A 13,349-nucleotide genomic window follows, 5' to 3' on the forward strand; every position below is an offset into this window, starting at 1 on the left:
TGTTTCTAAGAAATTCTGAGCTGTTAAAACTTATGGCAGGTGTACAAGTATAAATTTTGGCTAGGGCTGAATGCTGCATGAAGAATTTGGGTGATACTTGCAGTGACCCAGCTGAATCACTCTTTCCCTCCTCCTTCCCTGGGTAAAACTTATTCCCTAGATAAGCAGAGGGATTTCATGTGTCTGCATCACCAGTGTCTAGGATCTGTGATTTCCTAACCATAGGCAGGTGTGAAGATTTCAAGACTAACAATTGTAACACAGACGTAGCAACCTGCACACTGAAGCTGTTGTGAATGGAGAAAAAACCTTTGCAGCATCATACAAGTGAGCATGGACTGAACTTTCAGCACCTGGGTTAATGATCAACTTGCTGGTTTGACTGAACATAGAGAAAAGAAGATGCAACGTGACAGAGATGAACTAGAAAGGACCTTGAATCGTGTAGTAGTTGGCCTATATTTATATGTTATTTTCAAGTGGCTGTTCCTCTGATCCTCTGCGTCTCCGGATTCTTTAGATCTGCTTGACTTGCCAGCATGCCAGGGAAGAGGAGAGGAACAGGATGAGTATTTACTGGTGCTCTCCCAGAATGTTTCTGGCTCCCTTTGCCTCCGCGTGGGCGCCCCAGAAATAGAGAAGGTTTGGAAGTGGGTTGACAAGGAACAACTGAGCAGACTAGGGGATCAGTGTGGAAAAGATAGAACTAAAGGGATATGAAAGAAATCTATGGAATCACGTGTGCAGAGGGGAAAAAAAAAAAAAAGGAATGAGATGTTTGGTTGTTCCAGTGCCAAAACTGGAGATAGCAGATGAAGGTAGCAGGTCCAAAGCAAACAAAAGCTGGTGGTTTCTCATGTGAAATGTCACTGAGCTGTAGAAGTGCAAAGAGCAGTTGTGAATGCTGAGAACTTAGTCTGGTTCAGAAAACAGCTGGACAAACCAATGGAAGAGAAAGCAACTAAGAAATCTGAAACAGAAGGGCTCCAGCTCCAGAAGTCCCAGAGTCACAAGCTGCTAAAAGGCTGGAGAACTTGTTGGGAAAGTCCTGCTGTGTGCTTGCCTTTCCTCTTTTAGATTTTATGCTAATAGCATGCTACTGATCATTGTCAGCTACAGCTTATGGGGCTAAAGGAGCTTTGATCAAATTCAGTATTACTGTCTGTGTTCCTCACTGAAGTTTTTTTCAGTTTATCAAGCATAAATATGATGTTAAATTCAGTCAGACATCTTCCACGTATTTATGAAGACTGCATATGACAGTACAGGGCTGGTGAGACAGTACAAGTTAAGGCATCAACAGTTCATTAAACTAAGATTTGTACTTTTGTAAACTGAAATTGTTTGAGTATCCTTCTACCCTGGACCCAGTTATCCATTTAATAATAAAACATTCTCCAGCCTTTGATGGGAGTAGTTATCACATTAGCAAACATTTGATCAAGCTGACAGTTAGCTGTATGCCAAAATTTTATGCGGACTTGCATGGAAATTGAGAGAGTAAAATCAGACGTTTCCTTTTTGCTGTAGCTTGGACTCAGGAATACATGTGAGTGTTCAGGTAGCTTGCAGCTATGTAGCACGATGTATATTACCCAAAATTGCTTGCTTGCTGAGGTTGTTTCTTATTAAATGGAGTACATACAACTCAGATTTATTAGACCATCATATAGTTTGTAAAGATGTACTCTAATGAATGCAGTGAAGAATAGTAAATGTTAACGATGAATAATTCTTTATATTAGAACTTGCCACATGGACGTGAATTATAGATACAATATGAGATGTAGAGGTACTATATAGCACACAACTACTGATTTGTAGTATAGCTTTGAAATCAAAGCTGTAAGCTTTTCTTTAATTCTTCATACCTGAAAATCAGGCTAAAATTTATAATCTCTGAAACCTAATATCCGAAAAACAGGTAAATCTAAATTTCTCTCATTATTCTGATAATCCAATCTATAAAACTTTATTTCTTAGGTGGAAAAGAAACTAATCAGGACAGAGGTGACAAAACATGTTAGATAAACTTTAAGATTTATTTGTATAGTGTCTGATCCTTCCCTGAGCTGATTTTGTCTATTGACTTTTAATGGAAAATGCAGTTGAGAAGTGTAACTTTACATGTGGTGTTTGTGAAAGGTTGCAATCGAATACACTTCGAAATGAAGCCACCTAGGCAGGGGTCAGCAGGTACTTTATTTGAAGGCCTGGTGTGTCTGCCAGGCTCTGGACCAGAGGTGGAGAGCAGAGATGGACAAGAGGTATAGGTAACTTCTGGTCTTCATCAGATGATTTTGGCAGCTGAATCTATATATAGAGCTTCATAGATAGATGCTTGGACTTCGTTAGTGAGTGCTTTTTTCAGCGTTCAAATCTTCCTCGGATCAGTGTACATTTAAGTGTCCACTGTTAATCTGCAGCTGAGAATGCAATAGAGGCAAATCATTCATTGAACATCAACTGAGCAGGATTGTTCTAAGGTTTCATAGTATATTTAGTTGCTGGCATCCCGTATAGGAAGAACTGTGCTGTCAATTGAACTAGTGTTTTTTCCTCTTAGTTCCTTTTTTACTAAGAACTGTCTTTGTCAAGTTGCTGTTAGATGGTGGTAATGCTGTATGGCCTGACTAATGCATTGTGGTTTAATGAACTGTAGGCGGCATCGAGTCAAGCAACCCTAAGACTACCTGAAAGTAGGAAAGAGTTCATAGAGTCCAAAAACTGTAGAAGAAACGAAAGTGAACTTCATGTTGTGCTAAAGAAACTTACTGTAAATTGTGAGTCCATCTATAGACTATTATAACCTCTTTAACACCTATTTAAGTGACCTACTTTTCTTTTAAAATCCTATTAATTCAACTGGTAACTGGTAAAATGATGTTTTCTGACAATATAATACTCAAATCTTTGTGTGGACAATGCTGACATATCTGGTTTTGAGCCCATTTAAGACTTGTTAACATGTTTCAGACTAGAGTAACCTATTAAATAAATACATCAGGAAAAAGCTTTTACTGGTAATGGTTGTTTTGCTTAGGTGACTATGGCTGTAATGTATTGTGAGTACATCTGGTACTTCAGTGCTTATCAGTGATCTTTTTTCCTTTAGGCGGTTTCCTAGAAACATGATTGCTTGCTGGTCTTGATCTCACAGCTTTGTGAAGACTTCTTCTCTGATAATGTCAAGTTCAGGCTACCCTCCTAACCAAGGAGCATTCAGCACAGAACAGAGTCGTTATCCTACTCACTCTGTCCAGTACACCTTCCCTAGCACCCGACACCAGCAGGTAAGCAGTCATTAGGGTTACAGTTTTTATCAAGAGTGTAATTTAGATGTTTGCTGTGCCAAATGGGATTTTTTTTTTTTTTTAATCACTATAATACAAGTTGTTACACAGATCTCCCCAGTCAGTTTCACCTGGGCATACCGGTCTGCAGCTGCTCTGTTTTCACATGAACAATGTTGTTTGTACCCTTGAAGTTTGGCTCTTGCATCAAGGCTGATGGGTGCACTTATTCAAGTATATTCCTCTTTAAATGAGGGTCTGACTATGGTGTAACTTCTGGAAAGTATAATCGGTAGTAATGTACTTCTCCCTGGCTCCTTCCTAAGTATTAACTTGAAAGGATATAATTACCTGTTGAATTATGCCTTCCTGCAGTGCTCTAGCTGAAATTACTAAAATCCTTGACTGCAATTTTGGCTTTTTAAAGTTCAGTTTTTGCTTGTTCTTTTTTTCTTTCCCTCCCCTTATTTCTTTTTACATAGACTAGTATTAAAAATACTCTATAAAGTGGTGAAGGTAACCTAAATAAAACCCTAAAGCTTGTTGTCTTGACAGTATTTCCTATTACTTAATATTTGTGAATGTAGTAAAACTAGCAATACTTTTTAAAAAATTAGCCTGTCTTGAAGACTGTATGTTGATACTCTTGTCTTCTCAATATGTTGAATCTTTTTGATTTTCTTCCTCTTGGAGATGAAGTTGAAAAATGAAATGTAAAAACAAAAAACCGTATTGAAGTGGCAAAGGAAGTGTTTTGCCTGCTTAGGAGACCTGCTGCTAGTGTTGTTTAGATAAATAATTGTTTTCCCTGCCTCCACTCCATCTTTTTTTCTAAAAGCACTGGATTTTATTTTTTCAAGATTATATTAGTAACACCTCTTTGACTTTTTTGACAGAAAACTGAGTTTTGTAATTCTTTGTCTTTATCATGAAGAATTAATATAAATATCCTTTTTTAATCACTGGTTTCTCCTAGTTTGAATAAATTCATAGAAATTGTATTAGTAAACTTTTGTTTTAGCTTTGCTTTAATGTAATATGTTTAATCATTGTACTGAATGTGTCCAGTGTAAGTGTGACTGAGTGCATGTGCATTGATAGCAATAATTTTCCAAGAATATGCAAATAATCTGTCTACAGTCACTGTGCGTTTAATATGAATGCAGAATTCTGAGCCTCACAAATCCCTAGAGAGGGTGGGCTCTTAGAACATTTGTGGGCACTAAATTTGTATGTGGAATTGATTTCCTGTCAGGCCCAGGAGTGTTCCAAGAAGGTAAGAAGTAAACCCGTAGTTACCTTTCTGTCCTTTAAGGAGCATTGGGCTAGATTTTCTATAAGCTGATGCAGTACTTGACAAAATATGTGTGCAAGGCAGAGAATGTGAGTCTGAAATATACAGAACTGTACATCCCAAGATTTTTCTGAAGCAGCTGTTGTAGTCTTCCAAGCAGCTGTGTTCTGCTAGCCACAATTAGGGGAACAGAGTTTTAAGAATCTCCTATTTGGTATTTGGTCATTTTTACCAAGCATTTATTCACAGAATGTTTTGGGTTGGAAGGGACCTTCCAGTTATACTCAATCCCACAGTGAATGTCAATGACAAAGATGTTAAACAGCACCGAACCCAGTATCAGCCCCTGAGTATCGCCACTCATCACTGGTCTCCACTTGGACATTGAACTGTTGAGTGCGAGCATCCAGCCAATTCCTTATCCACTGAGTGGTCTGTCCATCAGATCCGTGCCACTCCAATTTGGAGACAGGGATGTCATGTGGGACAGAGCCAAATGCTTTGCACAAGTCTGGGTAGAGGAGGTCGGTTTTTCCTCCCCTATCTTGTTTAATTGTTGTACCTTCTGTACCTTTTGTTTTTGTTAACACCTGAACTGTGTTTCACTTAGGAATTTGCGGTTCCCGATTATCGTTCGTCTCACTTGGAAGTCAGTCAGGCAACCCAACTCTTGCAACAGCAGCAGCAACAGCAGCAGCAACTTCGGCGCCGGCCTTCTTTGCTTTCTGAATTTCACCCAGGCTCTGACAGGTTAGGATACTGTTGTTTGTTTGTTTGTTTGTTTTTAAATATGTGAAAGAGTCTTTTATGAGTCTGTGCTTTCTGTAAAGTCTAATTTTAACTTTTGAATAGAAAGGTTTTTGAGTTTCACTGTTTTTGCCTCTGTATTTGACTTGATTAATCAGTGCTCCATCGTTGAACACTGGAATTTGATTGTTGTAGGACTGCCTGGTATTAATCTGCTTTGTAATTCCTTAGTCCCTTTGCTTTAACTGCATGCTTGTTTCACAGAAAGGAAACGAGTCAACAAAGCACAGTTTGTTTCACTCTCCCCACAGAAAGCTTCTAGGACCCTATTACATACTGCAAGCTTCTTGATGTTTAGGCTAAAAGTGTGTAGAGTTTGTATCTTTGGATAACTTAATCTCAACAAAATAGAGGTAACAAATGCAAAAATCATTACAGTGTGAATATTGTCATATTTCCTAGATCACACTGGGAAAAAAATCTTAGGTTTGCATATTCAGCAGGTAGTATTTGTGTGTCTGGGTAAGAAAAAAAACAGTGGAGCTATTTGGGTATTTGAGTTGTGAGAATTGTAGAAGACAGAAATGTGACTTTTAAGCACAGATGACTACCCTACTTTAGCAAGAGATACTTTTTCTAAGCACCCTTTTAGTCTGGTGCATCATTCCTGTCTCTGTCTAAATAGATGCAACTGATCTGGGTCCAGTAGGTTAACTGAGAAGAAGTGTAGGGACAACTACAGAGAATTGCTGTCATTAGTCTCAGATTGGTAATACCTTCTCAGTAAAATAGGTTACTTTACAGTCAATATTCAAGAATGTTCAAATGTGCAGTAATATTACATTACATATCTGCTAGGAGTAAATTCATATGCTGCGTGAGTGCTGGCAGTTTATTTTGGCTATATCTGACGTTAACAGTTATATTTTTGAAGATCATACTTAAAAACATTTGTCTGCCTCACTGATTAGAAAGAGTTTTGCTAAATTGCATTTAATGTATGTCTGGAAATTGTTGATGAACAGAAAATGGTTTTCTTGTGTGGAAAGTGCATATTTTAATAGTTCATTTCTCTGTTTACTAGGCCTCAGGAAAGAAGAACTGGATATGAACAGCAGTTTCATCCAGGTCCATCTCAGACAGATCATGATTCACTGGAATCTAAGCGACCACGTCTTGAACAAGTTTCTGATTCCCATTTTCAGCGTGTCAGTGCAGCTACTGTCTTGCCTTTAGTACATCCTCTGCAGGAAGGGTTGAGATCTGCAGATATTAAGAAGGTGAAGGCATTTTCTGTTATAATACTTAAGGTGTAACTTTTTGTGTTGTGGTGAGCTAATCATTTTTTATTTTCCTTAGGTAAATCTTACATTTCCTTATGTTCAGTCTCATGAATTTTACACGTTACCACAAACTGTAATCATGATTTAGGGTGTTACTAATTCATAAAAAGAACAAGAAGATAAGTCTGTGTCAAACACAGTACAGAGGGTGGAGTTCTGAGTAACTACTACACTCTGAAGTTGTTTAAGCCTCAATTGCAAAGTTATGATAGCATAGTATATAATAGATAGCATATGAAATATTTCTACTTTTCAGTTAAAACTGCTGGCAAACGCATGCAAGTCCATTTTTTTCTCTAATGAATAATTTTGCTGGACAGTCAAAATGTATCCCTCCTGTCCCTTTTAAGCATCAGAACTGAATTTGCTAATTTACATAATGTTAATGATACCTGTCGCTGTCTCATTTTGGATAAATCTAGGGCAGTCTAGTTTGGTGTGGATATTTTCTATTGCAGATATTAATGTATCTTAAAACTAATATTGAATCTCTTCTCTTGTCCACTCACCTAAGCAGACAGGCCCACATGCCAAAAAGGTGGAGTGTAGGGGCCATGACATCTGATGTACTCATATCATTAAAGAAAAAATCTACCATATGGACTCAAAAGCTAATAGGCATCAAATTTTTAAAGTAGAATACTTATATTGCCTTGTCTTTACCATTCATTCTATTGTGTAAGTAAACCATATGTGAAATAAACCAAAATTATGATAGCATGTGATTCTTAGTAACTTGCTGTACTGTGTAACAAAGATAAGAGCAAAGGGGGGGGTTGGAGAAACCAAATTAAGGTATGCAATGTTAACATGCTTGCATGTAACTGAATTTTTATCCAGGCACTACATACAGAATTTTGCTGTCTCAATAGAAATACAGCCCAGTGCTCTCTTGAGGAGAAGTGGTATTGGGACACAATATTTTGGTCAAATTTGGCTTGATTGAGGGATGTGTTTACTGAGCTAGCATTTGCCAACTAGGTAGTTGTGGAGCATGATATTCTAAGTACATAAACAAAAACAAGGTACAACAGTGCTGACATATTTTGACATGTTCCATGTTCTAATGTTGTTTGGAAACAGACAAATAGAAACATGATGAAAAAGAAAAGTCTTTCAAGTCATCACTCTAAGAAAATGCAAATAACCCAGAATGTACTCTTGACAGGCTAGTCGCAGTTATGTTGAAGAATATCCTCATTAGTATGTGGGCAGAATATTGAGGATTAGCTCTCAACCCTATATTTAAAAATAAAAGTTACTATTTACATTTTTGAAGATACATTGTATATTAAAAGGGAGATGTTTTGATCTTCATGATAAATATTGAAATGTGCTGTTAATTATTTTTAAAGGTAGACTTTGAAATTGTAGTATCATAAATGAGATGTCAGTTAATTCTAAGATATTTAGAGCACTGATAAACTGAAGTCTTAAACTATCTCTCTGTTAAGGAGCTACCTAAGCTATAGATAACTGGAAATTCTTGTTTAATTTATGCATGCTAGTTTGTTTACTGAACACTCATTTGCACATTATTAATATGACTGATTTTGTTCAATTCTGCCCTGCCTCCTGTCTCCATGAAAGGACCCTGCTTTTGGAGGAAAGCATGAGGGACCATCATCTCCAATTTCTGGTCAGCCTTGTGGGGAGGACCAGAATGCTTCGCCTTCAAAGCTGTCGAAGGAAGAACTGATACAGAGCATGGACCGTGTAGATCGTGAAATTGCGAAAGTTGAACAGCAAATCCTTAAACTGAAGAAAAAGCAAGTAAGCATAGCAGACACTACTGTTGTTATCTGTTAGTGAAAAAGGTGTGGAAAAGCTTCTTGTGGTGGTGAATTTTTTGGTTACATGAACCAAATGAACCAGTTAAATAGGGAAGGTTGTGTATGTGATTTTGCTAGAACATTTAAATAGATTGGGTGTGATACAGTTTTGAACTTTTTTGAAAATGTGAGCCAAGTAGGAACACCAGAAGCAGATGGCTTTATATTTTAAACTCTTTCTTGTTAGATGACTAGGGAAACAAGGGTGCTGTGACTGTAATTTTGGCTTTAAAGATGACTACTGTTTAGGGGATAGCTGTTGTCTTCCTTCTTTCACACTCTGTGCAAGGGGATAATCTCTTGCATGCATCTCCAAAACCAGTGCTTGTGCAAAAGTCCCTTGATCATCTTTCACAAGGACAAGAAACCCTAACATCTGGAGCAAAGGTCACCTTCAGGGAAAGTGTAGTAGGTGGAGTATAAGTAAACAGAGCAGAGAACTAAAGGGAGAAATAACACTTTTTAGTATGGTCCTGGCTATGCCTCACGACACAAAACTGCACTTCAGTCAGGTGCAAAGGCAATGTTTGTTGACAGTATTTGTTGCCTTCCCTGTAGATGTGGCTAACTAAAATGAATCTGCAGTCTAGGCATCTGATACTCACTGACTAAAAGTCCTTGTCTGCTTTTTCTGACTTCCAAAGATCCAGATAGGAGTAGTGCCACCTTTAAGTCTCGTTAGTGGGAACTCTCTAGGAAATGACTGTTATGATATAAGACTTGTAATCTGTAGGTCCAGGGTAACAAATATGTGACTGTTTAGAGCCATATATTTTTATCGTCTGGAAGCATTTAATTACTTCTGAATTTTAATGACCTGTAAAATGACTTTCAGTAGAAAAACAAAAAAGGATTTCACTAACTACTTGACTCTGCGTTAAGGGTGCTGGATATTTTTGTTTGCTTGCTTGTTAAATTTTCCACAAAATCAGCACGTACTTTTGATTATGCATATCATCTGTGAAAGTACATTTGGGCATGTTTGTACTGCTGGACTTAAAGAATTACAAAGTTGCTGTTGTTTTCAATAACTAAGCCTGCTTATTATGGCATTCTGCAGAAAATATTAGCTTTTGAATTCTTACACAAGAGTATAGCACACCCTAGCCAGTACTGTAAGACTGGATGGTTCCCTTGCATCAAACATACTTTATTGTATGTTTGTGGTAGGCATGAATGAAGGATATTTGCAGTTTAAAAATGAAGAGTGAACTGTATTTATTTGAAGTGAAAGCAAAGCACGTTATTATAACAGTTAGGAAGATTATAATAAGGTATTTTGCTTGCTTGCTTGATATTTTAACGATCTGTGAACTTCAGTACACATGGAGTGGTTTGTGTTTACTGCAAAGTATTTTTCAGTGATGTTTTCTGTATTGCTAGAAGGATTTTTGTACCTTTTAAAAAATAAAACAGTGATAATAATGACCCTTAGGTATCTACATTGTAGACAAACATGTATGGGGCTAATTTCTTCTGTGGGAAGGCAGGCTTTCTCTGAAGTTCATGTTCTTGTTTAAAGTTACATAGTGATAACATACACTGCTACAGTGGCTTTAAGTGTCAAGCTGAAGCAAGTCTGACAATGCAAGTGAATCTAATAAACAGCTGGTTTGGTTTACCAGTAGCACAGAATGGTCATGTTACCATCCCCATGGGCATTAAAACCTTTCAATTCGTACCTTGTCGGTTAAAAAAAGAAATAACAGGCAGTGCAAGCCGTTGATCGGATGCATATTTTATCTGGTGACTAATTACTGGTAAGGGTAGCATGGTGCGGATGGCTGATTTTCTTTCTCTCGTTTCTTAGCAACAACTTGAAGAAGAAGCTGCTAAGCCTCCGGAGCCAGAGAGGCCTGTCTCCCCTCCTCCAGTGGAACAGAAGCACCGCAGTATTGTCCAAATTATTTATGATGAAAATCGGGTAAGCATGCTTTTCAATTGAATGAGTGTAGTAGCGAGTCTTACCAAATGCACTAAAATTCTTTAGTTCAATCCTGAGAGGCAATTTTTACTACTTGTGTTTTGTTCATTTTGGCCCCCGCCCTCCTTTCATTTAAAGAAGTACATTAATTTTGTAAATGGAAGATTTCTGCACAACATTTTTATTCTTGATCGCAGGATCTTCTATCTTACAAACATTCTAGGGAAATGCATCTATGATTCTCATCTCTAGACCTTTGTGTTGATGTATGCATGTACATAATATTTATATAAATGTGTACATGTGTGTATTAAGAATTCAAAACAACTTTCTGTTCTCCTCACATAAATACTAACAAATTTGGCTGAAGACCCATCATTTAAATTAGCCGAAGGAGAAAACCTGCCTTAAAATCATATAGTCACCTTAGAAGACTGACTTAAGCTGAGTTTCATGGTGGGTAGCAGGCAAAATTAGGCTGTATTTGAAAAAGTCTTAATGGGCTGCTGTGGAGCTCTTTCTCTGCTAACCTTGTTTGCAGGAGGCTTATACAAGAGAATTTTGAAGTTACTGTTGCATTTTCCACGTTATGTATGTGCCATTAGGTAGGGAAACCTGTTTCTGTATTAATCAAGATGGAGTAATGTGTCAGCGTGTACTCATCTATTAGCTGCTTCTGTGTGGCTCTTCATATATCAATCTATATAGCAAGGGAAGTACCAAGCCTGGTGCGTTTGTGAATCCACTTAGCAGTTGGTTTGAGCTCTCATTATCAGGAATTACATGTACTGTAAAATGGCAGCATCAACGGGGCTTAATACAGATATCATGCATCAGTATCTACTATCTTATTTTAAATGATTATTAAAGAAAGGCTAAGCCATTTGTGTAGACAGTACTGGTTTAGTATCTTTTCTTCTGCAGTTGTACAAGAGGACAGACCCCTTGGCAGCTTTCATCTTCAAACCATACAGTTTAGGATAATTACTTCTAATATTCAACTACAGTTGGCTAAAATTTGATTGAAGTAATAGGGCTGGAGTTCAGTTTTAAATGTTTTCAGACCAAACAAACCATTCTAGCAGGAGTATAGTATAATACTGCCTCGATATATAATTATTTTGTACAGCTGTGAGTTCCAAAGAGTATCTAAAGATTGAAATTACAAGTAAAGAAGTTAGAACTTAGCAGAATGCTTTCTAATCATAACTGCTTTATGGATTAGTTTCTCCTATGTTTTTCTCTGTAGGCATCTAGTTTTAGGGCTAGTGTGTACAGCTATTAGTGGGAAAGAAGCAAATTTGAGTTAGTATCCTGGATCCTTTCAGATAGCCTTGTCTGCTGACAAAGGGCTTTGGTGGAAGATCATACAGGCTTGAAATGAATTTGGGCAAGCCAACTGTCTTATCCAGTGCTGCCTCCTTGAAGTTTGGAATTATTTTGGAGTATTTACATAGTGTGAGTGAAAGAAGATCTTTGGCATAGTTCATAGTATGTGTATGTACATGTTGATTCACAATCCCAGACTTTGCAAATGGAGAATTTTAGTTCCATTTTTCAGTTATACTCTTTTTTTTTTTTTTTTTTTTTTTCTGAACAGCTTTCTTCTTCTTAGGAACTTTTGCTATATTATTTATTAACTACATGTACTTTTTGAATCACAGAGGAGGTCAGTGTCTGTTTTTCTCATCTCCATGTTTTTAAATTGAGAGAGCATAGTAGTAATTGTAGAATTCAGGTACAGGTTTCTTGATTTGCTGAGGCAGCATTGCAGAAGTAGGTTAAGAAGGATATAATACGTTCAGACAGGGCTTTAGCAGTTGAACTGAGTGAGAGTTCACTTGTACTTCTGACACCCTAACTACAGAGGATTTACTGACACTATATATATATAAAAAAAAATCTTTTCTTTTACAGAAAAAAACAGAAGAAGCTCACAAGATTTTTGAAGGTCTTGGTCCAAAAGTTGAACTGGTAAGTTGTCTTTTTTTATTCTGTGTTGCCAGTGTAGCTTTCATGTCTGTAATTCTGTTGTGGTAAACATGTAGTTCTGTGTTCGAGTATAAAAGAACATTATAGGGTGACTTAATCTTTTGGTTTGGGGAGGGAGGGGTTGAACTTCTTTTCCTTTTCACTTGGTGCCTGATATTTTATATTAGTTTTGAACTCCTGTCCATTTCTCAGATTAAAACTTGTTTGAATGTCTCCGGTATTAAATACTGGAATCGGGCAGTGTAGCTATATATGAGAAAATATAGATTAAATATACATGATGTTCTTTTTGTCTTCCTGTAATTGTAAACAATGCATTTTAAGAGCATATTTCAAGAAAAAGTTGCATTCATCCCTGCTTTCATCTTCAATACTGAAGAACACTGAAAGCAATTAAGCTTGTATCTTATTTTCACAAGTTTATATTGGTGTGTGTTTAAACACACTCATGAGTTGGGGCTTGAGTGAACTGGCTGTGTAAGTATAGCTTTTAAAAATAGATCTGAATCCGTTTGAGAGAACAGGGTTGAAATATGATAAAAAATTAAATACTGTTGTACAGTTACTACAATCTAATTTCAAATAATGAAATCTGTGTCCTAAGTATTGAGTATCATAAACTTATTGTCACTTCAGATTGCTGCATCTCAATTTAAGTACATTGTAGGCAGAATATTTTAATATTATTAAACGTAATACATATACTTTAGAATTAAAAAGTTGATAAGTACTAAATATATCTTTCTAATTCCAAATTGTAGCCACTTTACAACCAACCATCAGACACAAAGGTCTACCATGAAAACATCAAAACGTAAGTGCTTTAGTATCTTGTCCCTGTGCCTTTTAAGGAGTCTGGACTTAAAGTTTCACTCAGTTTTTCACTGGTGTGATTTCCAAATATGATGTGTGCACTTTAAGTAT

The 13,349-nt window shown here is 36.9% G+C and overlaps 1 protein-coding gene across 6 annotated transcripts in view; it reads left to right on the plus strand.

Annotated features, from left to right (window-relative positions):
- The window catches only part of NCOR1 (nuclear receptor corepressor 1), a 65,739-nt gene that overhangs the window by 11,369 nt on the left and 41,021 nt on the right, over nt 1–13,349 (plus strand). For 4 of the 6 annotated variants that reach the window (XM_038165996.2, XM_038165998.2, XM_038165997.2 and 1 more), the window contains exons 2-8: nt 3,116–3,293; nt 5,198–5,337; nt 6,419–6,614; nt 8,268–8,450; nt 10,320–10,433; nt 12,351–12,407; nt 13,187–13,239. In XM_038165996.2, the coding sequence (XP_038021924.2) occupies nt 3,186–3,293; nt 5,198–5,337; nt 6,419–6,614; nt 8,268–8,450; nt 10,320–10,433; nt 12,351–12,407; nt 13,187–13,239 (851 nt within the window). In that variant the 5' untranslated portion in view covers nt 3,116–3,185. Of the gene's footprint in view, nt 1–2,662; nt 2,784–3,115; nt 3,294–5,197; nt 5,338–6,418; nt 6,615–8,267; nt 8,451–10,319; nt 10,434–12,350; nt 12,408–13,186; nt 13,240–13,349 lie in introns of all 6 variants that reach the window. The other 2 variants (XM_038165994.2, XM_038165995.2) reach the window with 1 other exon arrangement.

Source organism: Anas platyrhynchos, chromosome 20 (genome assembly GCF_047663525.1).
Source record: "Anas platyrhynchos isolate ZD024472 breed Pekin duck chromosome 20, IASCAAS_PekinDuck_T2T, whole genome shotgun sequence".
Taxonomy (NCBI): Eukaryota; Metazoa; Chordata; class Aves; order Anseriformes; family Anatidae; genus Anas; species Anas platyrhynchos.